The sequence below is a fragment of the Psammomys obesus genome, unplaced genomic scaffold (assembly GCF_907164565.1).
Source record: "Psammomys obesus unplaced genomic scaffold, mPsaObe1.curated_primary_1811, whole genome shotgun sequence".
Classification (NCBI taxonomy): domain Eukaryota; kingdom Metazoa; phylum Chordata; class Mammalia; order Rodentia; family Muridae; genus Psammomys; species Psammomys obesus.
The window spans coordinates 4,847,344-4,874,517 of NW_026596057.1; the positions used below are offsets into that span (position 1 = coordinate 4,847,344).

Below are 27,174 nucleotides of genomic sequence, written 5' to 3' on the forward strand. Positions count from 1 at the left end.
AAAGAAAGAAAGAAAGAAAGAAAGAAAGAAAGAAAGAAAGAAAGAAAAGGAGTTGGTCAGATTGAATAAAGCATAGTCAGGCCTGGTTTACGACACCCCCCCCCCCCCATATAATCCTGGCACTTGGGAGGCTGAGTCAGGTAGATCAGAATTCAAGGTTAGACTGGGCTACATACAAGATGGGATCTCAAAAAGAAGCACATTTACTCAGTTGCTTTCTAAGTCATGTCTGCTTTTTAAAAGTTAGAATTAATGAAATTTCTACCTCGGCTGTCTGTGGAATTTGTCAATCCATGGACAGCTGACAGTACTAGGAGGTGAATCTCATGATTTTCAGATTTACTGGGTAGGCTTTTGTTTGGTTTTTGTTTTAATGATTGTTTCCATGCTCCTGCTAACTTCCATCAGAGGCTGCTCTGCTAGGGTTCAAAATTTGCTTCAAATAGTCCTCAGTTCCCAGGCTCCTTAGAGCCCTAGTAATTAGTCCAAAGGGATGCCTTTGCTCACCTCAGCTTGACCCTCAGATAATGACTGTGGCACCTCCCACTCAGGGAAGCTGCTCCTGAGAGCGCCGATCACCGAAGATACAAGTTCAAGTGTGCTCTCTCTACATGGTTTCTTTTTTCAGGTCTGTTAGCAGTTCTGTCTCAGCCTCCTAAGTGCAAGGATTACAGGGAACTATCATTGTGACTAGCTGCCTTTTTTTTTTTTTCCAGCCCTTTTCTCTCAGCCTCACATGGCTGCCTTGCTTTAGGCATCATGTAAAAATGGGTAACAGGAAGAAACCCCGGGTTTCCTCGTGTGCGGTATCTGTTATGAACAAGATGTTGTCAGAAGCCCCCACAGATATTTTTCCTGTAGCCCCTGCATGCTAAGAGTATGTTAGGTCTTTTAGTCACCTGTGATAACTGTGTCTGGCTGAGCTAACGCCATGATTCACCCTAGGGACCTAAATGGTGAAGGCCTTTGCCTCAGGATGAAACAAAAACAATCACCCTCATTCCCCCCCCCCCCGACACACACACACAGTGAATAGCAGAACCACAGGAGGGCTCCGCCAGCGCAGCATGAGGCAGGATGGGTTGGGTAGGGTGGGGGCAGGAAGGCTCTGGGTAGAGCTTGGAGCACAGTGTCATGGCAGGAAAGATAAGCAACAAACTCTCCTTTATGAAGCTTAATTTTTACAACAACAGGTTTAAGATAATTTGTTTGAGTATCTGAGGAATTGTCCTGATTCCTTTCTGGAAAGAGTCAATATTTTGTATGCAAAAAATAAATATTTGGAGAAGAGTGATTTCAGAGGAACATGTATATATTTGTCAATGGCTGTATAGAGACACAGTGAAGCTTCAAGACGCACGTCTTAAGCAGCTTCCTATCTGATCTCCACAGGGGTCCTAGATTATGTATTATTTTATTGCTTCTGTCGTACCCTGAAGGTGTTGTCAGGATGTCACGCAAGCTCTGCTGGCGGAGCGCGTCTCAAGACCTAGATCTTTCTGGCTCTAGGACACTTGAAGATTCTTTCCTGATTCATGAGTTCTTCTCGACTCTCTTGATAATCAAAATTGGTTTGTCTCCAAGAGTCATTACACATCATTTACTGGTATGAAATTAGAGGGAGAATTCAGAGCTGATTGCACCTCTAGTTGACCGAGTTCGACTAAAAGAATAGGCCACCTCAGGCATTGTGTTTCTCGAAAGGTTTGGTTTTGTTTTTGAAACAGGGTTCCCCCTGTAGCTCAGGCTGGTAGCACTCACACCCGCCTGTCTCTGCTTCCCAAGTAAGTGCCTAGATTAAAGGCCTGCGTTCCACACCTGGCTTCTTCAGTTGTTGGGGTACTAGCCAAAGGAAAGTTTGACTTCATTGTTGCGGTAGTTGTTAGGGGAAGAAAAGTCAGCGGTTGGCCGCAGAGCTGTGCGGTAAGGCAGCTAGGCATCTATGCATCTGGCTGCTGCTCTTTTCCTCCTGTATTCTTCCTTACCCCTCGTGGCTCTCTTAGAAGTAGGGGATTCGCTTCCAGATCAGTCTTCTTCACTGGATCCCCGTGAAGTCCAGAGCAGTCTCGCTGAACGTCAAAATCAAGGTCCCGAGGCATGTTCCACAGAGACCCCAGTGTACATCACCTTCTGACTGGCCCCAGAACCAGCTTCCATGAGCTGTTCCAGGTGGAGCCGATCCCCAAGCCCAGCCACGACCCCACAGTCCTCAGCGTTATTTATACATCCCTTCATCTGGCCTGGCCCCTCCATAATCTCAAAACTTCTAGGTGAATAAGTAACCAAGACCCTGACTTTAGATGTGTTGTATTCTAAGGGGAATAACGAACGGACTGATAGATGTTGATAGGCAACTGAAAAAAGCCAGTCCAGCCCCAGGAAGGATTCCTCCTGTTTCATTGCCTCTCTAGACAGGCTCATCATGAAACACAGTATTGTCTCACACGAAATACCTGCTGAGATTTTAACACTTACTGACTGCTGCGGGTAATCCCGTGTTTCTTCTCTTAGTTTCCTACACTGGGTCAGGTACCTGCTGCTGTGCACGTCACCACTCTAAGATGAAGGGCTTACAACAGCCGGTGCTGCACATCAGTCCAGGGGAATCTCTCTTTTTGGTTCACTGGATCAGTTACCTCACAGTGTTGTAGAGTGTGCTTGTGTGACATGATACTGGCAGTAACAGCTGGTGTCTGTCATGTGCACTGTCTGGCACCGACTAGGTCATTTACGGGTACCATTTCAGTCTCCTAACAAGGCCAGAGGTCCAGTATGTCCAGTGCCACACAGCGCCCCCTGCGTTCTGAGTGTAACTTTACCTGAGTCCAGATGAGTCTAGTGACTGACTGGTTTTCCTACTTGTGATCTACCGTCACGCAGCGCTGCAGCTGGGCCTGTCTTCCCTGTGCAGGTCGGAATGCTGAACTCTGCAGGATCTCAACCTACACACCGGAGGGCTCAGGTTGGGCTCCTGGCCACTCACGGCTTTGGCCACTGCACCTGCTGTTTTATTATAATAGGAAGCTCAAAGTCCCCTAGACTGGGAGAAGACCTGACTTTGGGCTACACTACATTTCCCTTCTTCTTAAACCAGAGCTGTTTTGTTAATTTTCTTTATAATTTTACAGATTTAAAGGAATTGGAGAAATCATAAGTGTAAACTGCCATTCTGGCAGTTGAACCATCAGCCTCTGCCCAGCTTTGTCTCCTGAGAGTCAGGCATCTGCTCTGTTCCCAGCAGCCCAGCCTCTCTTGCTCTCCTGGATTGCACTCTACAGCCATCTTGAGTTTCGTTGGTTTTCTTGATGCTGAGGGAATGTCTACTTTAGTCTGTCTAGAGTTTTTCCTATGTTTCTTAGACTGTGAATAAATAAATAAAAGAAAGCTTGGCAGTACAGTTAACTGGTATTGGAACTCAGAGAGGCAGTCTGGTAATGTAGCTCAGTAGTGGAGGACATTCCCAGCCTGGCCAAGACCAAGAAGATTGGTCCCTAATAGCGGAAAAAGTTGGGGGGCTCACAGAGCAGCAAACCTTTAATCAGTCATGATATGGTCAAGCTGAAAGGATTGTGTTGTATTTAATTGAGGATCTATTTGTATAAAGTGACCAGCACAAATTAATTCTATGGATGGCATCTATATGTTGTTTTCTAATAGGATGATTCTGAAACTCAAGATCTCAGTGGCCCTTGGGTCGATCAAGGGCCCAGTCTAGTCTTTATGCCAGGCACCAGTTGCAAAGGCTGATTTCTAAACATATCGTCCTAAGACACCTTGACTCTTCAAAAGAGAGGAGTCCTTGCCTGGGAAGCCTAGAGTGTGGCTATAGAGATTGCCTGTGTTCCTGTGGCTCAGGGACCATCCGTTTTTCCAAACCTCTAATTCAGCTTCTCTTTTCCAGGGCCCGGTCATATACGCACAGTTAGACCACTCTGGTGGACATCACAGTGGCAAGATCAATAAGTCAGAGTCCGTGGTGTATGCGGACATCCGGAAAGACTAAGAGAACCCCCCAAACATACCTTAAGCAATGAAAGAAACGCAAATTGGACTCTTGTGCAGAAGATGCTCGTAACCACGCATGGCCTTGAGGACTCAGGCAAGGACGAGCACATGTCTACTCAGAGAGAAGGAAAAGTGTACAAAGGATGTGTATATTCTATTTAATCTCCCTGATGCGCAGGGCCGGTGTTGCATGATGAAGAAGTGGTATGAGTCTATGTATGTATAAATTGTCTTACTGTTTCTGTATATTCTTGCAGAGAAGTTTCTAAGTGGGAAGTTTCAGAAACATCCCTACCATCCGGCGATAACGGTTGCCTTCCTGGAGACTCCGCAGAACCGTTTAGTATTTCCAGCAGACGTGGCCTTTTCATCTAAGGGCTCAACCAGTCTTAGCATTTCTCGATTTCTTGTAGCTAGAGAAAGATGTTCAGTGGAAGTGTGTTTCTCACGGTATCAGAACCATTTATTCCATGCTAGCTTATAGACACTGTCCATTAACCGTGCCACCTGAGGACAGTTTGGGATGTTTTTGTTGTTGCTTTTCTAAAATAGGAGGGGATTCTCAGCTTTAGATTGTCCTCGTCACCAGCTTTCTGTTACCTAAGCTCTCACCAGTGAGCTTTTGTCAGCGTGCACACAGCACAGCTGGCTGAGGCTGTGTTCCTGGTTAAAAGGGTACAAATTACAGAGCCCAAGCATGATGTTAACGTCAGAGGAAGCCAGAATTCTTTTTCTTCTTCCTAGCGACTTTTATTCATTTCTATGAATGAACGGCACATTCCAGACACAGGTGCTGTGCCACCTCCTTGCAGTGCTGGGACCGTGGATGTATGTGAGACGCTCTGTGGGTTTTGCTCAGATGGCATCTCTTCTTGGCCATCTACAGCTGGCTCCATGACCTCCCTGCCCAGTCAGAGCCCAGTCCCCTGTCCCAAACCTGCTTTCTTCCCCAGGTAGAAGCAGTTAGCTGCCTGCATCCTGGGACTAGGTCTGCAGCGTGGTTCTAGCTGCCTGCAGGACAGTGCACAGACCCCATGTCCTAGCTCCACACACCCCCTCTCTGCAGTCCCCAGGCTCTTTCCTGACTACAGATAACAGTGAGGTCACGTCCAGAAGGCAGAGCTGCCCTTCCCAGGTCTTCCGACTGGAAGAGTGAGGCCTAAAACTTCCGCGCGAATTATGACAGGACACCTAAAAGGGCCGGCTTACAGACGAAAATTCTTGTCTGTGTTCCTCCTGGAAATGCATCCGGCTAGGGAGCGATATCAAGTTCATTGTTACTTTCTGATATTTTCTTTTGTACTTCTGTGGATATTTTAATACATCTTTTTCAATTTCCGAATGGTGTTTGCTTGTTTCTAATCAAACAGAAGAAGAGGTGAAAGCCTTTTCATTTGAACCCCTGCAGCTATTCAAACCCCTACCCTTGAAAGGAGCCGCCTGTGTGCCTCCTTCAGGGCTTAAAACAGAACGTAGGCAGATGTTTGTGTGTGGTCTGTTCCTAGCCTAAGGCTATGTTCAGATGTCTCCTTAGAGAGACCTTGCGCAACATATAAAAGCCACCTCAGGCCAGAGAGATGGTGCGGTGGGCCTGACAAACTAAGTTAGGCCCCCAGTCCTCTGACCTTCTCTCTCTCTCTCTCTCTCTCTCTCTCTCTCTCTCTCTCTCTCACACACACACACACACACACACACACACACACACACACATCTAAAATGACTTGAAATAACATAGCCACTCCCTAGCCCACCAATTCCGCTCTGTGTCTGTCAGCTGAGTGTTCACTCTGATCCCCCAACAAGAACGTGAATAGCAAGACTTTTCTGTCTTGTCCATGGCTCCACCCACTGTAGAAAAGCACCCTGCACTTTACAGCTGCTTACGAATGCTTGCTGGGTGGGTGTATCTTTCCCTTCAGCAAGAGACGCTGAGAACTGTCCTGAGCCAGGCAGTGTGCTGAGCGTGAGGAATTGAAGAGGATGAAGATAAGCTTGGTGAAGAGATGATGGCTGTTGGCCTTTCTTACTCTCCTGTTGCACACTGACTGGGGCCAGCTGTGCTAACCTTGCTTAGGTTACATAGTTTGCCCAAACACTGTCACTTAGCAATGAGCATCGAAGCTGGAAATGTTTAGTCTAAAGGAAAAAAAACAAAAACAAAACCACCTCATTTCTTCTCTATTCCAATCAGTTTCCGCACGCCTAGTGGCAGTTTTCTCCCAGTTTTTCTCCAGGAGCTGGGTATAGGGCAGGGAAAGGGCAGGTGACGGAGGCATAGCTGTTCAGGGGTCTTGGTTTCAGGTTGAAGACAGTGTGGTGGAAATAGAAAAAGCTAAAACTACATGATGACTTAATCTAGCAAAAGCTGTACCACAAATACCACCACTGACCAAACAAGGGTTGGTGCTTTTGTGTGTGTGTGTGTGTGTGTGTGTGTGTGTGTGTGTGTGTGTTGCTGGTTACCAAGGATACGAAGTGAGTCCCTGGCTCCCTGGCTGGGAGAGACAGATTCCTTGGGGATTTTCAGCATCTACATTTCTCTCAAGGGAGAACTTGGTGTTGCTGGCCTTCCTCCTGCTTCAGGGCTTCTCAGGAAACACCAGCCCTATCCGAAGCCTCTCATGGAGCCCTGGGCCCCACAAGCTGAGCTGGGCTAAGAGAAAGCCTCTGGGATTCATTCTGAAAACAGAGGGATGACCTTGATGGCGGATGGATTTTGGATTTAATCCTGCCCTGCCCAGGGAAGGTGAGCCTTTTCGGAGGAGGAGCCTGGCCTCTGGGGCACTGGTAGAAATGGCAGGGGCTAACCCTTTCCTGGTGGCGGCACTTCCTTCCTGTAGAATCAAGACTGTGGTTCTGAACACACTTGAACATTCGGAAAAGAAGAGTAAAGTCAGTCTCCAGGTGTGGCAGTACATACTTGTCCTCCTGACACTTGGGAGGTTGAGGCAGGAGGATTGGGAATTGGACTATGTGAAATAGTCTCAAAAATTAAATAAAACCCCAGACAAACCAGATCAGAACTCTTAAGGGTAGCAGGCACACACACAGTACACATGCCTACGTGCAGACAAAAACTAATACACATTAAACCTAAAAATGAAAACACAGACAAGGATAATGGCACATGCGTGAAACCCATTACTACTGTGCTAACCTCGAAGGGTTAATTAAAAATATGGATCCATACATAAGAACAACATCATCTTATCATGTTAAGAAAGCACATGTCACCGTGTAAGTGCGGAAGGCAGCAGACAGCTTGGTGAAGTTGGCTCACTCTGTTGACCATGTTGGGTCCTCCAGAACAGTCCCTTGTCCGTTTATCAGGAAGCCCTCTTACTCCCTGAGCCAGCTCCGTGGCCAAACATAAACACTTTGAAAAAAAAACATTCTGAAAGCCAAAGTCTTGGTTTCATCTATTTCCCTCTGTATAGTCAGATTTCTTTTGTGAAACAAGTGGTTTCTTCAAATCAGGATCCAAACATGGTCCCAGTGAAGAGTTTTGGGGTAGGGAATGAGGGAAGTCTATCTTAAAACCAAAAATGGGATCATGATACCCTTGCAGTTCACCTTTGTTGTCCTTTAGCTTTTTGCCAGAGAAGTTTCCACACCAGTAAGTAAGGAAGCAGCCATCAGTCACTCAGACCTACCAACACCATGGCATTTTAAGCCGTTACTAAACTCGAAGACATTTTAGGCTGTTCCCAGTTCTTACTAGTAACTCTGTGGTTATCTGTCCTTATGAACTCTTAGAGAGAAAACAAAACAAAACTGCCAAATGTAAATTTTCAGGCAGAGGAATCACAGCTTGGTCGGGGTCAGAAATTTTCAGGCTCTTGGAAATGGGACCTAACATCTGTCAGTGGGGGGGGACCCCGGGCCCCTCCCTCCTCACATCCTTCCCGAAGCCTCTGGGAGCTGACAGGAAAGCCTGACTTTGTGGGTTGGAAGAAAAACATTTGGGAGCAGACGGCAGGAGGGAGCCCAGGGATCAACAGGAGAGTGGGCTGTGTTTACCAGGAGGGAAACACAGACCTCTCAGGCTCAAAGGAGTCCCTGGGGACCTGCCGCTTCCAGCTTCCATTTCCTCCTGCAAACAGGATGTGAAACTTCATTGTCCTTTCTTGGCTCTGGCATCCGTTTCTGTGCTGTGGGCTTTGTGGTGTGGCCTTTATAGTGTTCCAGCATTTTAGGGCAGGTTGGTATTTTTTTTTTTTTTAAGTCTCACTAAAATCTGAGGCACAAAGTTGGCTGTATTTATTAATATTCACACTCTTGCTTCTGCTTCTTGCCATCAGAGCTGTGTGGTTGCGGTGGACAGCTCTGCCTTTGAGGAAACTAACCAAAGTCAAACATTGGCACCTGAACCACGGCTCTGCTTGGATGAGGGGAATAAAGCTAAAGAGAAGCTGGCCTTTGGCTGGAGGCTTCCCTCTAAGGAGACTAAAAGTTTAATATAGACCATATTCGTGTTTCTTTCGCCTTAGAATAGAACGTTTTTAAAAAGATCTGTAAATTATATTGTGAGTGTGCACACCTGTGTGCCCCTCAGTGCACACGTGGAGGTCAGAGGACAACCTTCCTGAGTCTGTCACTTCATTGTTAACCGTGTGGACTCCAGGGATTGAATTCAGGTCTCACTCGGGTGAGTGAAGAACCTTCACCCATGAGACTATGTTATCAGCCCTTGAACTTTTTTTCATTATGTTTTTTTCTTTATCTTTTAAACATGATTACTAGTTATTGTTTCGTTTTCTTCTTTTTTCATTTTTTTTTCCTTCTTCTTGACAGGGTTTCCCTGTGTAGCCCTGGCTGTCCTAAAACTCACTCTGTAGACCAGGCTGGCCTCGAACTCAGAGATTCGCCTGCCTCTGCCTCCCTGAGTACTAGTTATTAATCTGAGACAGGGTTTCTCTGTGTAGCCCTAGCTGGCCTGGAACTCACTCTGTAGGCCAGGCTGACCCAAACTCAGAGATCCACCTTCGTCTGCCTCCTGAGTGCTGGGATTAAAGGCGTGTGCCGCCACCACCCAGCATAACGCTTACTAATTTAAAACTATGTGTATGTTGGGGGGGTGGTGGTGTGTGTACGTGCATGAAGGCACACACACATCAGTGCTGGTGCTGGAGGACACCTCAGCTGTCCCCTGGAGCTGAGGTACAGTGTTGGTTGTGAGCTTCATGACACGAGTGCAAGGGAAGTATGGGTTTTTAACTGCTGAGCCAGCTCTACAGCCCCACAAAGTGGTTTTGTTTTTTTTTTTTTTTTTTTTTTTTTTTTAACTAGATGAACTGAGTTCTGCCTTCATTCTGCAGACAACCTTTTGGAATGTTCAGTGGGACCCATAAGAATATGGAACATTTTAGAAAACTCTGACCTCATTCTTGCCGGCCGAGCAGGACCCAGAGGTTTGTTTATGATGTAGCTAGCTGGGTGTCCCTGGTCTCTTCCTTGTAAACCTGGCCTCCAGGACATTGCCCTGGCGGAGGGAGAATGTTCTGAAAGCTTGCTGGAGGATCTTGGTCCAAGAATGCAGCGCATCCCTTCAACACGCGGCTGTTGGCAGCTGCCACACACCACGCTGCCTCTTCTGCCAGAAACACCGGAGTTTATGACACTGGAGGACTATGGTGTGTGCCTCTGGCAAGGAACTCGTGTGGTAGAGAGAGTCCTGCCATGAATCCCTCAGACACAGGGCTCGAGGCCTCACACCCCAGGCTCTTGGCTGGGCCAGTATCTTAATGTTGACTGATTGAGGTTGGACAAGGGAGAAAAATGCGAGGGAACAAAATGAGATAAACAAGAGAGCTAGTATATGCCTGTTAAAAACTGGCCCCCTTGCACATCCTGCCAGGAAAAAAAAAAAAAAAAAAAAAGGCAAGAGGAAGTTCAAGATTTGGGTTCCCTGTCCAAAATCTCATGCCTGGGGTCTCATAGGCCCCAGGGGATAACCTGCTACTATTAATTTTGATAAATGAACATTGTGTCAAACTGCCTTCTGAATAAATTCGCATCTCTGAACCCATCTCTCAGTCTTCATCAGAGACGTTTCTTTGTGTGGTGGTAAGTAGGAAGACACAAGTAGGCAAAGTGCTAGAGAAGGTGTCTTTGGGGTACGTGGCCGTAAATGGGCCGTCTGTATCACACATCCCTCCCACCCAAGGCTCCCAGGACATCACAGAAGAGGTGGGTAAGAAAGACTGTAAAAGCAATCTTGAGGAGGATTGAGACTAAACAGCGTCTCCTGGACTTGGCAGGACAGAATATACTCACAAACGCAGCCGCTGTAGTTGCCTGCAGAAGACCAAACCAGTCCACACGATCCTGCGTGGGCAGCAGAGGGCGTGGTGGAAGGGGGACATGAGTGAGCCCCCCCACCAGCTGAGAGGAGGGCTAGTGCCAGCTGATGGCTCCTAGGTCGGCGAAGGTCTACTATCCCTTGGGGTGTGACCCTTGGAAGGCATGTACCAGCTGATAACTTCACACACGCCCCAACTTCAGGGCCTTTTCATTTTTTTTATAACCCACTGAATTTGAGGAGGAGGAGGAGCCGGGGTGTACGTGTGGATATAATCAAAATACACTGTATGCACATACGAAACTCTCAATAAAAAAATACTTTAAATTATTCTGGTTCCTTGAGGCTGGAGACGTGGCTCAGAGGTTAGTACTTGCTGCTCTTTCAGAGAATCTTAAATTCAATTCCTGGCGCCCACATGGCAGCTCACAAGCATCTGTGACCTGAATTCTCTGGGCTCTGATGCCCTCTTCTGGCCTCCATGGGCGTGAGGTGTATATACACAGATATAGGCAAAACACTCCAACACATGAGATAAGAATATTTGTTCAGAAAAAGATTCTGTTTCTTACTGTAAGTTCTATTTGTTTAAGTTGCTTTTATCTATGCTTTTGCTATGGCTACCCCTCATGCCTTCTGCTCTGTACACGCAGGCGTGGCTCAAGCCATCACAAAACCAGGGGCTTCCTGAAGAGGCAAAGAAGTAACAGGAAGAAAGCGTAGGCAGAGTTGGGAGCACTCACGGTGGCTCGAAACTGCCTGTAACTCCAGGCTCTACCCCTGGACTCCTCAGGAAACTGCACTCACACACACAGGCACACAGACAAAACACACACACATTAAAGATGTCTAGTGGTGCTTTGCCAGCATGCCTGGTGCCCATGGAGGCCAGAATGGGACATTGGCTCCCTGGAACGGGGTTACAGACAGTTGTTAGCTGCCGTGTAGGTTCTGGATATCAAACCTGGGTCCTTTGGCAGAGCAACCTGTGCCGTTGACCTAAGCAATCCCTCCTGAGTAAGTCTTTTTGAAAAAAGAAATCGCAGTTTTGGCCAGTGTTTGCCTGTGCGTCCATCCAATGCTGAACCTCATTAAACACTAACGTCTTCCGGTCACAGTTATCGGATAACCGCATATTGACAGGAGTTTCTTCTCTTGTCCTGCTTGGGCTTTTACAAAGTTCAAGGCCACCTGAGCAACTTAATGAACCATGTTCCAAAAATACATATCTGTGATAAAGAGAAAGTGAGAGAGAAAGAAGAAGAAAAAGAGGAGGGAAGAGGAAGAAGGAAAAGGGGAGAAAGGAGAGAAAAGGAAGGAAGGAAGGAAAGGGAGGGGTGAGGTTACAGTTCAGTGGTATGGTGCTTGCTTAGCATACTCAAGGTCCGGGGTTCAAGACCCAGTATTGGCCCAAAAGAAAAATAGTCTATATCTGTGGTTATCAACCTTCCAAATGCTGCGACCCTTTCCTATAGTTCACGTTGTCGTGATGCCCAACCGTACAGTTATTTCATTGCTACTTTGTAACCACAATTTTGTTACTGTTATGAATCACAGATATCTGATATGCAAGATATTTAATAGGTGACCCCCAGAAAGGTCAAGACCCACAGGTTGAGAACCACTGATCTAGAGCCACACATGGTGGTACAAGTCTATGATCCCAGCGTTTGAGTTCAAGTCTAGCCTAGCCTGGAAGACTGACTCTAAATAAATAGATTAATGAAAGCAGGCATAATCGCTCTTGCCTGTAATTCCAGCCCTCGAGAGGCCGGTGCAGGAAGTTCGTGCCAGGTTTGGGGTCTTTCTAGGCTATGCAGTGAGTTCTAAGTGAAGCTGGGCTACCAAGGGAGACCCCATAAAGAACAAGGAAAAGTCACACGTATAATTCCACTCTCCTTGCCCCTCATCTAAAGTGTGGAGGGTGGGGATGGGGGTATCTCGCAGTGGTGATCCCTGGTAGCTGCCACTTTCTAGTGGTTTGACATGGTCAGGTCCTTCCCTCGCCCTACACACCTGTAAAGGGCTCTGAGGCAGCCATGAGCAAGACAGAAGGCCGAAGGCCTTCTGGCGTTTGATCTGATAGCAAGTGCTGCAGTTACAAAGCTGAGCACCGACGATCCCCTCCCTCGACGAGCCCTGAGGAACTGAGGCGACCACCACAGCAGTGAGCTGGGCCTTCATGAGCAAAGACTCCCAGCTGGACCGCCTGTGCAGGCCGAAGAGACCTAGTAGGCGGAAAAGCTTGAAAGGTGGAGGGGAACCCAACCCCCTGATGAGGGCTGGTCCAGGTGGCAGAACTAAAGACTCCACCCCCAGCCACACCCCTATCCTACCCCACCCCACCCAGCTCAACCCGCCTCACCCCACAACTGGATTTAGGGGCTGGCCTTGAAAACCTTACAATACTGGCTTAGGAACTCTATCATCATCCAGCATGGGGATTTAGTTGTTCATTGGGAAGTTTATTTTGCCAGTTATACAGGTAAAGGATGGAAATCTGAAGTCGGGAAACCAGTTACTAATGTGACTTACTGCAGAGTTGAGTTAGGCATAAAGGAGCTGGAATTTTAGCAGCAGTGAGAAAAAAAAAAAAAAAAAAAAGATGAGAATAGAGTGAGTGGCCAGGGACAGCCAGGCGAGACAGCTCATGCTTGTAACCCCAGCATTCAGGAGGCAGAGGCAGGAGAATTTCTTGAGTTTGAGATCAGCCTGACTACATAGTTCCAGACTGAGCTGTAGCGTAGTATCTCAAGAGAAAGCAGCCAGGGTTATTACCAGCAGCAGAGTCATGAAGAGCTAGTAGGCAACTCCAAGAAGGTGGGGTTCAGGGTTGAAGATCTGGGGTTTTGAGTGCAGGGGCAAATGGGAGTAGCAAGTATTTGTCACCATGCTCGCAGCTCTCTCTGTTTACTTGGCCTCCATCTGGTCACTTGAGGACCCTTACTGAAAAGCCCTCCTCTGATTTCAGAGCGTTCCATCTCCTGCTACCCTTCAGATCCGCATCCTTGACCTAAATTCCAGTCACTTCCAGCTTGCAACATGATTTACCTCCCCGTCTTTATCTTGGCCCAGATCTCTTCCAGTCCTGAGAGTGAAGAAACCAGAGAGGCCTTGGGCTAGGGTGTCCATCTCAGCGCTAGCACACTTGCTGAGCCTGTGCGCATCCCGTGGTTAGATCCCCGCCCCAGTACCTCAGATAAAAATCACAGAGCAGAAACACGGTGCATACACTTTCTCAGTACTCATCCGAGACTCCTGCTTTGGCTGGGGTGGATGCACCCCAGCCCCTAAGCCAGGTGGCCCACAAGCCTGCGGTGATGTTCCCGGGTAGTATTTGTCTGCCTCCCTTTGCTCAGACCAGCTGGGAGGACCCAGGGCTTCAGAGCTCCGGGAGCAAATGCTGTGTGCTGGCGGGGAAAGGCATTCTCCTGCCTGCCTCACATCCCCAATTTACAAACCAGGACACGGAGGCACAGAGCTTTCCCCCGAGGGCATAGATTCAGCAGAAGGTCTATGTCAGCGACTATGGTTTGGATAGTTTTTTGCTCACTTTATCGCTGGTACAGGACCTGGCTAATACCCTGTTAAACGATTTCTGTTTGTCTCCTTGAGGGCCATCCATTTCACTCAATAAATAGTAGGTTCCTAGGGTGCCGTAAGAAAGGGCAAAAGCAAATACTCTTTACACATCCATTAAGTGACAGCTCCTGAACACCTGCTATATGTGTAGCTCTGGAGTTAGGGCTAGATAGACTATGAGGGCAGCATCTTTGCCTCACAGGGTAAGGTTAAAGGGCTCGTGAGGAAAAGAAAAGAAAAGAAAAGAAAAGAAAAGAAAACCTACAAAGAGCATCACGTTTCCCTGCTGTTTCTGAAATCATCATGGATTATTTATCTCATCCTTCTTCTGGAAATCGTTCTGGGCAGGCTGCTCCAGAGAGCACTCTGGTGGAAGCTTCTTGTGGGTGGCGGTGCCAAGCGCTGAAGCAGCAGTTGTGAGACAGGGGCTCGGATTTCTGCGGGAAAAGGCTCCCGAGGCTACAGCAAGATCAAGTGCTGCCATCTGCCGGCCACGGAGAAGATGTACCCACACCCGGGGTTTGTGGCGTAGCCAAGAGCAGAAACCAAGTTCAGCACCTCTGTAAAGCCAGATGTATGTGGCTCAGACATGAGGAATATTCAGTAGCCCAGACATGTAAAATCACACTTTCTAAATGTCCGTGGTCTTTTCTAGTTCTACTTGTCCCTCTTTTCTTTCCTGTGTGGGGTGCTCAGTTGATTTTATATCTAGCTGAAAATGTTGATGTGCTGTAGAATTCCCATTGAAATTTTTAGGGTCACTTATGTCTACTATCATGTCACTTGCAAATAAAGACACTTTGATTTCTTCCTTTCCAATTTGTATTCCCATGATTTCCTTCAGTTGTCTCATTGTCCTAGCCAAGACTTCAAATACTATCATTGAATAGACAGAGGACAGTCTTGTCTTATTTCTGATTTTTGTTTGTTTGTTTGTTTCGCTTTATTTTGTTTTTAGACAGGGTTTCTCTGTGTAACCTTGGTTGTCCTGGAACTCACTTTGTAGAGCACACTGGCCACCTCGAACTCATAGAGATCCACCTGCCTCTGCCTTCCGAGTGCTGGGATATATCCAGTTCTCTTTCATCTCTAGTATTTTGTTGGTGAAGCTTGCCTCTGTGGTTCCTGTTAAAGTACTTAAATTTATCATTTTCAGATTTCTCTCTGTTTTGTTTTTTTTGTTTTTGTTTTGTTTTGTTTTGTTTTAATTTCTACTTTCAGGTCGTGAACTATTTTATTCATTTCCTTCCACTGTTTGTGTTTTCATAGATTTCTTTAAGGGATTCACTCATTTCCTCATTAAGGACCTCTATCAAATTTATAAAGGCTGTGTTAAGGTCATTTTCTTGTGTTTTCAGCTATGCTGGAATACTCAGGGCCTCTGTGGTAGGGCTGCTGGGCTCTAGTGGAGACATACTGTTCTGGCTGTAATTGTGTTTTTGCACTGGCATCTAGGCATCTGGGATCAGGACGATTGTAGTTCTCGTCTCATCTGGTCTGGTCTTTGTTGGTTGGGGGTTTTGCTCCTTGGTTATTATCGAACCGAGTGTGGTGCCTTGTAGGAAATTCTTCTGGGGTCCTGATAAGTGTGGCCACTGAGGGTTCTGGGTAAATGTGTTTGTGGCTATTGGGAACCGACCCTTAGGAATGGGGATGGGCTGAAGGATGGCTGGAGGGGTCTACAAAAGGGAAGGAAATAGAGTGTTCCACCAGGATCTGCTTAGTCCCCTGGGAGTGGGGGGCAGAGAATGAAAAAAGATCACAGCAGAAGGTCCGCTATAGAGCTGGGGATGTGACAGGAAGGTTGGACTAGAAGGGATGGCCTGGTGGGAGTAGCCTGTGGGTTCCCGAGGAATGCCTGCTGGAGCTGGGAGCTGGGGTAAAGCAACAACAGGGGGAGGGAGGTTAGAAGGGGAAAATCTGTGGGATCCAGTAGACAGCTCTGTTCTGCTGCAGATCCTTGGGGATTGGATTTGGTGGAGCAGGAGAGGTGAAGATCTACAGTTAGCCTACCAACTTTCCTGGCTAGAGTCCTGTCTTAAATTCTTTAAACAGAGCCAGGTGGTGCACGCTTTTAATCCCAGCACTCAGGGAGGCAGAGGCAGTCAGAACTCTGTGAGTTCAAGGCCAGCCTGGTCTACAAAGTGAGTCTAGGACAGTCAAGGCTACACAGAGAAATTCTGTCTCATAAAACAAACAACAAAAAAAGAATAAAAAAAATTATTTAAAGAGTAGCTGGCGATCTTCAAAACAAGCGATAATAACTATAAACTACAAAAAGTGGTGCCTGTCACAGCTTCCAAATTTCAGGGTCAGAAGTGTTTCACATTTTGGAGTTCTTCAGATTTGGAAATATCTGCATAGACTTTTTCATTGACTATCATAGCAGCATTCAAAACGTTTCCTACTTAGGGGTATTTTAGGTTCTTTGCATTAGGGATATTTAATCTCTACTATTATTATTTCTATTTATAGGCGAGGGAACTAAGGCATAGTTAGAAAGTGTGGGGTAACTTCCAGGGCTACAGTGACTCCACACATAGCTGTGCTCAAAGTAAAGGCACACAAACACTGCCAAAAAAACTGTTCTAGAATAAGACAGGCAACAGTCCACTTCCGCACCATGCTGGCCATTCTGGTAATGTACATTTAAAAGATCTAGAGAAATGCACTTAGATTTACTGCATGTTAGAACCAAATTCTTCTTGTTTGTTCGATGGTTGGTTTGGTTTGGTTTCTGAGACAGGGTTTCTTTGTGACAGCCCTGGCTGTCCAGGAACTCGCTCTGTAGACCAGGCCGGCCTCGAACTCACAGAGATCTGCCTGCCTCTGCCTCCCCGGTGCTGAGATTAAAGGTATGTGCCACCACTACTGGGCTTAAAACCAAATTCATATTACACAAACAAAAAACTTTTTCCTTAGGAAAAAAATAACTGGATCAGTCTTAGTTAATTATTGTTTCTATTAATATTTAAAATGTTAAAAATACAGCAACATTTTAAAAGATCCTATGACGTGTTCAGGTGTCTGACTCCATTTGTGTGGTCTGGAGAGATCCAGAGGTTTGGGTTAACTCTTTTTATCAAGTTATAAAAAGAAACTGAACTTTAAAAAGCATAATGGCATGTCTCCAACTTACGAGCTGACGCTTCATGGTGAATAGACTATTTGAGGCACTCTATAGTACAATTAGCTGGAATAAAAATCAGTTGAATGGTGATGATGGCTCAGCTGTTAAAAGTGGACTGCTCTTCCTGAGGACCTGAATTCAGTTCTCTGCACTCACTCACAAACATTTGTAACTCCCGTTCCACAGGTCCCAAGACCCCCACCCCACCGTGTGCATTTGTACTCCCACCACATAATTAAAAATAATAAAATAAACATTTAAAAAATTAAACAAAGCTAGGTGCCATGTACTTGTGTCAAGTACAGAGGATAAAGAGCATTGGGTCTTCAAATCATAATTTGAATGGCATGGTCCAAGGGTTTCTTTCTTAGGGTTTTGCCAGCTGTCCCTCTCTCCTGAAGCCCTCCGTCCTGTGCGCTGCTCGGGCCCCTCTACATGAGATCCCAGGAATGAGTATTGCTAGTAGTGCTGAAAAGTTAGCCTTTGGCCCCTGCATGCATGAAGTGTGATATGTGGTCAACAGGGAAAAGCATAAAGCAGAGTTCTGGAAAGAACTGCATATCTGGGAGCCTTCTAGGAAGCTGATTAGAACTTCAGTGATTGTAGGAAGGCTGGAGTGTTTCAGGTCCATAGCCTGATTACAATTTATCTTCAGCTATCTTTAGTTCCCTTAAGACCCACGCCTTTTCTCTGCTTTGTTTCTGACCTAACATCCTTCTGACCGACAGGTAAAACCTTTCATACATCATATTAACTTCTACCAACAAGATGGTTAGTAATATTGTCAGGTAGCATCTGAGGCCCACTGTAGAGATTTCCCTGGTTTGCGGTAACCTCCATTTCCACCAAAGTGTTTGAAAAGTACCTTGATTTCACGACTCTCTTTGTTCTGTTCCTATAAAACTTCATGACCGAGTATCAAGCTGGAACACAGTTTGTTCCCAGGCTATGGTCACCTGTTTGAGGCTCCAATGTAAGCTCTCTCTCATCCCTTTTGAGGTGCCTCCTCTAACTTATTTGATCCTCCTGTGTATCGAAACGTGGGAACTACAGCCAAACATCATGCTTGAGGTCTTGTGTCTCATGTCTTAGCCCTGGCTCCCTTCCCAGCATGCCAGGATGCCAGGCTCTGTGGCTTTCCTTGTGAGACCGCAGGGGTCTACCCCACGTCTTCTGTGAGGCCTAGTTATTGCATCGGGAGGAAAGATTCACAGCCCAGCCTTTATGTCCGAGAAACAGAGATGAGCACTGTTGTGTATTAAATGTTTCTAACATGCTTAGAAACTTAGAGCATGTAAAGGATACCCACATCAGAATTAATATTTCTATTTAAAGCATTTATTTCTACAGATGTGAGGTGCCGGTGGGGCGTCATCATGACTCTAGAAGCTGCATGCAAGCACTGTAAGGCGCAGCCTTCCTCATCTTGCTGGTTTGGACCGGAACAGAGATTTGACATGTGCAGCATTATGCCAGTGAGCAAACTGAGGTTGGTCTCTGGAACCCTTGTAAAGGTAGAACCAACTCCACAATGTTTCCTCTGACCTCTCTGGCATGCATACGTGTGTGTACATGCTGTGTTTGTGTGTATGTATGTCACATACACATATGGTAAGTTTAAAAATATTTAAATAAACGTTTTCAGACTGACCTATTAGAAAACATGTCAGTTGAAACACAAGACATCACATTACCTTGATGTGAGTATTTCCTGTCCTGAGGCAGGAGAATGGGGCAGACTGAGGGCTGAAAGACCTCTTCTAAAGCTTCCTGAAGGCTGTAAATACCTCCCAAGTGAGGCCAACTAAAACCAGCTCTCCTGCAGCTCCAGGAAAAGCCCGAGTGTCTCAACACGACCTGTGCTCCTTATGCTCCTAACACACACACACACACACACACACACACACACACACACACACACACACCCCACACCCGCCACACCCGTTGGGTAGAGTTCAGATCTTAATGAAAGGCACCACATATGAAGTTGTATGTAGAACTGCATGTAACTAACATGTGGAAAAGCCAGGTGACACAAAAAGCTCCAATTCTTCAAGCACAGCTGCCCTTTGAGCTACCGTTTCTTGCTCTAGATCAACCGTTTCTTGCTCCCTGTGGAAGTGCACGATCCCTTAATGAACTCGGTGTCCTCTGGGACTGCAAGTGTCTGCTCCATGCCTTGTTCAGGGACGCCGGAACCCCGCCAGCCCGGATCTCAATGCGAATGGATTTTGCATGGGCTGAGCCCCACAGGTCAAGCAGACAGCCTGGGAAGGTACAGGCAGCTATGTAAACTTAGCCAGGTGCTGACCCTCACTGACCTGCTGGAAAGGAATCTAGGTGTCTCTTCCTAGGTTTAGTCCGGAAGGGTCTGTGGGAACCTGGATGTATGGAGAAAGGACAATAACGTGGATCACAGAAAAAAACAAAAACAAAAAGTCCTCCAAAAGCGGTCCTTACTGAAATTTTTGTTCTCATTCACAAAAATAAAACATCAACAGCAACAATGACAACGCAATGGTTCTTACTGCAACCTTTGTTCTTACTCGTGAGTCCTTTAGAAAGGATTGTCCAGGATGTTAACTCTCATCAGGAATTTGTTCTTTTGAACATCCTGAAGGGTTACGTTGCCTGATGCAATTTTATCCCACGAAGGAAGACTCAAGACTGTCTGAAACCATTGATCTCCTGTTAGCTTGGAGGCTGAGTACCACCATTCCTGAGAGGAAAGAAGAGAAACAAAGGCCTGGTCTGCATTCTCGACTGTGAAAGACCGAACCGATTGCAGAAACTGTAACGTGTCCTTGAGCTCATTTTGTTTTGAGATGGGGTCTCACTAGGCTAACCTTGAACTTGGGCTGATTCTCTGCCTCTGTGTCCAGGGAGCTAGAATTAGCAGCTTGTACTGCCACATATGGTTCTAGCTCCTTTAAGCTTTTAAAAAATGGGACTCCACAGATACAATTAATCTTTTTTTTTCTTTCTTTATCCCCTTTTCTTCTTTTTCTTCCCTTCCTTCCTTCCTTCCTTCCTCCCTCCCTCCCTCCCTCCCTCCCTCCCTCCCTTCCTTCCTTCCTTCCTTCCTTCCTTCCTTCCTTCCTTCCTTCCTTCCTTCCTTCTTTTCTGTCTTATGAGCTGTTTGCATGTACACCAAGGCTGGCCTTGAGTAGCTGAGGATGACCTTGAACTACTGATCTTCCTGGCTCCTCTTCCCAAGTATTGGGATTACAGGCAAAAATGACAAAAATGATTTTTTTTTTCCTGAGCCACAGTTTTCACTGTGTAGCCCTGGCTGTCCTGACACTCACTCTGTAAATCAGGCTGGCTTTGAACTTACAAAGATCCACCTGCTTATGCCTCTCAAGTACTGGGATTAAAGGCATGGGCCACCACTGTCCTGCTGACAAAAAAATTATTTTTGTCATTCAGATTAGAACTTGGACACATCTTCAAATAAGCACACATAATTTGTTTCGTAATACTGTGCTGGATGCTGAGCCTGGATTAACTTTGAGTGTTCACGTGTGAAAGAGAGCGCCGAGGAGGAGAAAAGGGAACACAGCCCCGAGGGGGAGAGACTGTCTCAGGGGCTTTGCAGAAGGGGATCCTCTGAGAGAGCTGAAGGGCAAGAAGAAACTTATAGATCTGAGCTATGGATGCAGAGCCTGTTTTGGGATGGCCTACGATGATTGCTGAGGTTATAATGTGTGAATATTCCCCTACAATCCACGTGTTGAAGCTCAATCCCTAAGGTGATAGTATTGATGGTTAAGGCTTTGGGACTTACGTCCTTATATATGGGAGCATGACAGAACAACTTTCCCCCTTCCTTTCTTTGGACAGGCAAAAAGTAGGGAGAGCAGAAAGATAGGGACCATTAAGAGAACACCGGAAAGGAAGGGGCCTCTCTAGAATCTGGTGGAAGTTAAGAACGCCCGCTCAGTTAATGAAATTATCTGTAAGGTTCCTTTCCCATGGAGGTATCTTAAATATGAATCAAGACACAGTCCATGCTGAAGATCCACAAGTAACTGTGAAAATGGCTTTGCTCCTTTCCTAGCTGTGAAGCTGTGGTTTTCTGGAAACCTCAGAAAAAGACAACAAACTTTATTTACAGTTAAAAAGGAAAGAAAGTCTGAACTTTCTTGAGTAGCTCCTGTGACAGGTGGCGTCATACAGTCCAACACACCTCCAAAAGCCACCTTTAGGCAATGCAATTTCAGAAGACACCAGAGTCATACAACATGAAAAGCTCTCACACAAAGCTGAATGTGGTTTTCATTTTCATAAGTACTATTAACACCTGTGCTCAAAGTTATGTTTAAGAGTCTCTTCCCCCACTCTCTCTCTCTATTTTCTGAGAGGTGGTTTCTCTGTGTGGCCTTGGCTGTCCTGGAACTCTCTCTGTGGACCAGGATGGCCTTGAACTCAGAGAATCATTTGCCTTTGCCTCCTGAGCCCTGAGATTAAAAGTGCTGAGGCTGAGCTTCAAAGTCTTTTCAGCATCGCTATAAGAAGCCCAGTTTCATTTGCATGGAGGTCTCTGAAGGGAATTCCTCAGGTAACAGGTGGCAGAGTAGGGCTGTACCTCTGGCTCCTGCTCCTTCTGCCACTGATGGGGGCATAGCCAGAGAGAGGCACCATCAATGAGGAAAGCATCCTCATCAGACATTGAATTCTGTGCTCGCTGCAGCACATATACTAAAATTGGAAAAGAGACTGAATTCTAGCACCATGGTCTTAGACTTGCCAGCCTGAAAAAATGTGGTCAGTAAACACAGGCTGAGGAGTTTTGTATTTTGTGTTTTGTGATGGGACCAAGTGGACTAAGATAATGCCTTCTTACGCTTCCTAAAACTCTACTGAGAAGTGGTTTCTGTTGCTTCCTGGGAAGGGTGAGCACCTCTCTCTCTCTCTCTCTCTCTCTCTCTCTCTCTCTCACACACACACACACACACACACACACACTGTGGCCTGCTGACTGAGGGTACGTACCTTGCTCATGCTCAGCCAACACTTCTCCAGCAAGTTCCCCTGGGTCTCAGAAAGCTCCAAGGCTGTGTTCAGGAAGAAGTCACAACTGTGCCCATCTCCCATCAGTATGCAGACATAAGCCATCAGATGGTAGAGCCTTGGGTAGAAGACAGGGCCAGTGGTATTTTGAGCCACAAGGCCCTCTAAGGCCTATGGGAAACAAACAACAAATATAACAGGGCCTGGAAGATACCGATGGCTCTAATGGTGAAGGACTTGTCAACATGAGTTTAGTCCCCAGAACCAACATTTAAAAAGCATAGCAAGTGCCAGGCATATCGGCACAGGCCTTTAATCCCAGGGCTTAGCAGATACAGCCAAGAGGATCTCTGTGAGTTCCAGGTCAGCCTGGTCTATGAGCAAGTTTCAGGACAACCAGGATTATATAAAATAGTCCTGTCTCAAACAAATAAAAACAGCCTGCCGTGGTGTCATAAACTTATAATCCTAGCCTGTTACTGAGGCCTATCCCCACGGCTTTCCCAGTAACCACACATCATTGGAAACACTTCATACTGTAGCTGTGGTTTTGCTTGAATCGTGGGAATGTTTCCTAGGTTTGTGGAAAGGAATGGCAAGACAGTTCATCAAATACTGAAGACTGGCTAATGGCTTTTCATCTTCGACATTGTCATGCCCTTTAGATCTGTCGTGTCCCTGGGTGTGATGGCTGAGGGGTCAGTGTGACCTGAACTTAGTCACAAGAAGAGGATGTGGCGGATCAGCGATCAAGAAGACTGTCTGTCCTAAAATGGATCCTGAAGTAAGTCACTTCAAGAAATTGGATATCAAACATGTCAGATAAAGAGTTCTGTTACAAATGTGCCCTTGACTCAAGCTCAGATAAAAGAACTTAAATAGGACCTCTGAGATGGCTCGGTGGGTGAAAGGCACTCATCACTAAGCCGGTCACCTGAATTCCAACCCGGGAGCCACACTGTGGAAGGAAAGAGCTGATCTCTGGAAGTTGTCCTCTGCTCGCCCCAGGTGCCTTGTAGCATGAACAAACTCACACAATCACATTCACACGCACACACACACTCTCTCGTGCACACACAATTGATAAATGTAAAAGATGTTTAAATAGTGGAATTATAGGCTAAGAGCACAACTGGGTTAAGCATCAGTTCACACAAACAGGGGCTAGCTTAAAATCTTGGACTTGGAGAAGGGCAACCTCTAGGGACAGTGAAGAAATTACATGTAAATGTTGTGGATGTGAACGTGGTTTTGTTGTGGTCCCAGGTGTGGGATGTGGGACTGATTCAGATGGTCCACAGCAGCAGACTATTTGCCTGCCTCATGAGAGTTCTGAGAGGAGCTCCTTGCCAGTGGCAGATAGTTTAAATGTGAGGACTCTGCAGAGAGAATAAATGCCAGAGCCCAGAGAGTGTGGGAGCTCCAGAAAGAACAAGGCTGCTGCTTCCCCCCTTTCGGCTCCTGTTGTTGTTGTTGCAGTGATACAAGAAGTTGGAGATCTTGAAATGGGGATTAGACTGGCTCCAAGGAACCTGATGACTCTGACCAGCAGGAAGCAGCTAAGAGAACTGCATCCCCTCTCCCATTAACCCTTTCTTTCCTATGTATTGGGGTGCTGAAAGGGGTTGGGGTAGAGTAGGGAGAAAGAGATAATAGAAATGTAAATAAAAGAGATTTTTAAAAAGTCCTCCAACATGTAAACTCCTTTAAAAAAAAAGAAACAATGTGTAAAACAATGAAATGGCAGAAAGTCATTGATAGTTATATTTGACAACAAGTTTCAACAAATGGAAACAGAAGGACACATGCAGAAAAACTTCAACAGTGGAACTTTCACTGTGTGCAGTGAATAAAAAGTACAATCTCCAAATAGTGAAGTTACAGTTTGTGTTTTTTTCTTTTTAATTTAAATTTCATCACATTTAGTGTGTGTGTGTACGTGTGTGTGTGTGTGTGTGTACGTGTGTGTGTGTGTGTGTGTGTGTGTGTGTGTGTGTACTCACATGCGACCTGCTACCGCATGTGAGTGGAGGCCAAAGAATGGCTCAGGAGTTGGTTCGCTACTGCCATGTAGGGCTCGTGGATCAAACTCCGGTCCTCAGGCTTGGCAGCAAGCACCTTTGCCTCCTGAGCCGTTTCTCTAGTCCTTTTTTCTAACTTTTTTTTTTTTTTTTGGGGGGGGGCTGTCTTAAAAAAAACCTCTGAGCATAAATATGTACAAATTCAGTAAGGAGAAGGTAGTTAGCCAGGGGGCGGACGGGAACCCGATGGGGAGGGATCTGTGCTGGAAACCGGGAAGCGGTCTTCACCTTGAGCAGCTCGACCCCGATGTCCTGTGCGTTTTCGGCCTGTTCTTCTATCTGCTTCTGGAGGTGGAGGACTTGCCCTTCCATATACCTAGAGATTCCCTCGTAGTAGAGCACTGTTGGGGTTCTTTGTGGCACTAGATTTTTAGCTCTTTTGGAAAATTTGTGAAAGTTGTCCCATTCCTGAAGTCTGGCATACCTGCACCACCAGAGAAGAAATTAAAATCGGTATGCCTCTCTGGATGCCAACTTTCAGCACCTTGGACCTCTGCCTGCCTCCTGTCTGAAACAGCGGGATGTTGGGTGACAGGATCCCGGACAGGATGGAATCAGGAGCACACAGGGAGTGTTGGCTACCATCTGTTGTGCTCCTTGGACTCCAGGAAGTGAGACAGATCTTACACTTCAGACTTGAAGAAGCTGTCTCAGTTGCAAAGAGAGGTGAGCCAGTGTGCTGTATTCAGAGAGGCCTGCAGATGGGCCAGTGTCACCTGGGCTTGTTTGTTTGCTTATTTTATTTAATTTAATGCAGATTCCCAGGTCTAATCCAAATCTAACTAATCAGTCAGGCTCTGGGAGTGAGGGCCAGGAATTTGAGCTAACAAACCTTCTAGGTAATTCTTATGGTCACTAAGTGTAAGAAAGCATTGGTCTGGGATGCAGCTGTTGCAAGAACATCCCCAACTGGACATAGAACAACTGTTAGACATCAGGGTCTTTGAAAATTAGCTTCCATGGACATACTAATTGGCTGTTGAGCCTTAACTGGCAAAGGTAACTTTCTGGTTGTTGAGTTCTCCTGTGTGATTTTATTTTATGTTTAAAGCAAAGTCTCATGAAGCCTGGGCAGGCCTGAACTTCTAAACTGATCCTCCTGCCTCTGCCTCCCAAGCTCTGGGATTAAAGGTGTGAACCACTATGCCTGGCTTTGAGTAGTTTTGTTTTGTTTTTAATCGAAAGGCATTTCACTTCAGTTTGGAGTCCCTCTAATTTGTGGCCTTTGCTCTCACTACACAACTTTTGATGAGTCACATTAGACAACCTAGCTGGGTATAACATGAGATGGGAGACAGAACAGGGTGGGGCGGGGGCGGGGAGTGAGGGTGGCCTCAGTCTAGGGGTAACTCGGAACTTGTTTGCTGATTCACCTTGAAGCTGTACTGTTCAATCCCATTCCCTGAAGGTATGGCTCCAGCCACAGGCTTTCTGCACTAAAAAGGTAAAAACTGTTTCTTCCTTCTGTGTTCTATGTGACAGACTCCAGCGGGACAAAGGGTCAGGGCTAGTTCCGTGTCCTCTCGCTTCTCCAATAAGGAGTGACCTAGTTGGTTGGTGATTTGGGTGAGTCTGAGACAAGCGCAGCTCAGTACCTGTGTCTCCTTCATCTTGAGGACCAGCAAAGCTGACAGGGAGCAGGTCACCGAGCTTCTCTGCCACGGGACAGAAAGAGGCCTGCATTGATGGGGAAACCCAGGGTTTCTAGAACAGGCCAGGGCAGGGTAAGAAGGCCTAGTGCTAGCTTAGTGCTGTTCTTTGCAGGTGGTATGTGGTGTCCCTACCTCAAAACAACGTTTTTCCATCCGTTTAGACCTAGGTAGGTGCGTGCGGGCAAGTGGCACTATTTCTTCATGCGCCCAAACTGCAGCACTCCTCAGAGACAGGAACAGCTGTCCCTCTGTAGTGCTGGGGTGCCCCCACCCCACAGATGCTCAAATCCACAGTCCCTCAGGGTGCTTATCCTGCATCATTGCTGGGTTACGGATAACGCCAACTGCGGTGTCGCCATAGGTAAGCAGAAGCTGTCTCCACGTGTTCGGGGCAGTTGCTGCTCTCTTCATAGCCTGAATCCACAGGCTCCTGGTCCCCGGAGCTGTCTATGCCATAAGCTTTGTATCGTCCTGACATTGGGGCAAATAAGGCCAGAACTCGGTTTCTGCCCTTGGTTTCTAGAGGCTCCCTCAGGAGGCTTTCTCTATGAATAATCACTGGCAACTTTTAAGTTGTCTCAGATGTAAACTATGATTGCATGTTCTTTCTCTTAAAGAATTTCACTGGGTTCTTCCGTGTGTGTGTGTGTGTGTGTGTGTGTGTGTGTGTGTGTGTTAACTTTTCCCCTTTAGAAACCAAACAGTATGTAACACATTGTTACCAGACAGCTATGCAGGAGTAAAGTCCCAGAAGGAGGCCGCTTTGGAACTTGAGGATTCTGTTGTCTTCGTTGTGCTGGATGAATTCCAAACATTCTTTAAATGTTCTGTAAATGAAGCCTAGAAAAGAGAGAAACAGTGATTTTGCTGTGGCACGGCATGGGGTGGGGGGAGGTAGGGGAGTCATTCTGGCCTTTAGCTCCCAACAGAATTTCCCCGAACTGAGAGCAAAGTCTTTGGTCCCTGTAGGTATTCCAGAGGGGCCTGTGGGTTGTGGCACTCACATTACTGCAGTGGCCAGTGTTTGCTGGATCCTGGCTGTATTGTGGACTCTTTAGGGTTCACTACTGGATTCCATAGAGGAGGCCAGGCAACAACAGAGTTAAACTACAGAATTCCAGGGAGTTCAGGAATCCTCCGTTTTTGTTTTTTTTTTTTCACCTATACTGGGTTCCCTTATCAGTAGCCACGTGTGTCTTCCCTTTGCTAATCATGTGTGGAGAACAAACCCCTGATTGGCCCCTCTGGCTTAAGGTGAGGACCACCTACTCAGTACTCTTTAAAGGTTTGTCAGGAAAGAACTTGTTCTCCATGTCTCTGTGAGTGAGGATGCCTGGAAAAAAAGCTGTTGTCTGCAGAGGCTGACTGACTGGTTGGAGCTTCAGTGATGTGGAGAGGCTTGGGTGTTGC

General features: G+C 46.5%; 2 protein-coding genes across 4 annotated transcripts in view; one reads left to right on the forward strand and one right to left on the reverse strand.

Moving 5' to 3' along the window:
• The window catches only part of Mpzl1 (myelin protein zero like 1), a 39,410-nt gene extending 34,067 nt beyond the window's left edge, over nucleotides 1-5,343 (forward strand). For 2 of the 3 annotated variants that reach the window (XM_055624490.1, XM_055624492.1), the window contains exon 6: nucleotides 3,902-5,343. In XM_055624490.1, the coding sequence (XP_055480465.1) occupies nucleotides 3,902-4,003 (102 nt within the window). In that variant the 3' untranslated portion in view covers nucleotides 4,004-5,343. The remainder of the gene's footprint in view (nucleotides 1-3,901) is intronic. The other variant, XM_055624493.1, reaches the window with a different exon arrangement.
• Nucleotides 5,344-19,575: 14,232 nt separating this feature from the next.
• Adcy10 (adenylate cyclase 10) overlaps nucleotides 19,576-27,174 on the reverse strand; it is a 70,429-nt gene continuing 62,830 nt past the window's right edge. The window contains exons 29-32 of the mRNA XM_055624611.1: nucleotides 26,487-26,604; nucleotides 24,341-24,536; nucleotides 22,014-22,202; nucleotides 19,576-19,737 (exon numbers count right to left, since the gene is read on the reverse strand). Coding sequence (XP_055480586.1) covers nucleotides 19,576-19,737; nucleotides 22,014-22,202; nucleotides 24,341-24,536; nucleotides 26,487-26,604 — 665 coding nt within the window. The remainder of the gene's footprint in view (nucleotides 19,738-22,013; nucleotides 22,203-24,340; nucleotides 24,537-26,486; nucleotides 26,605-27,174) is intronic.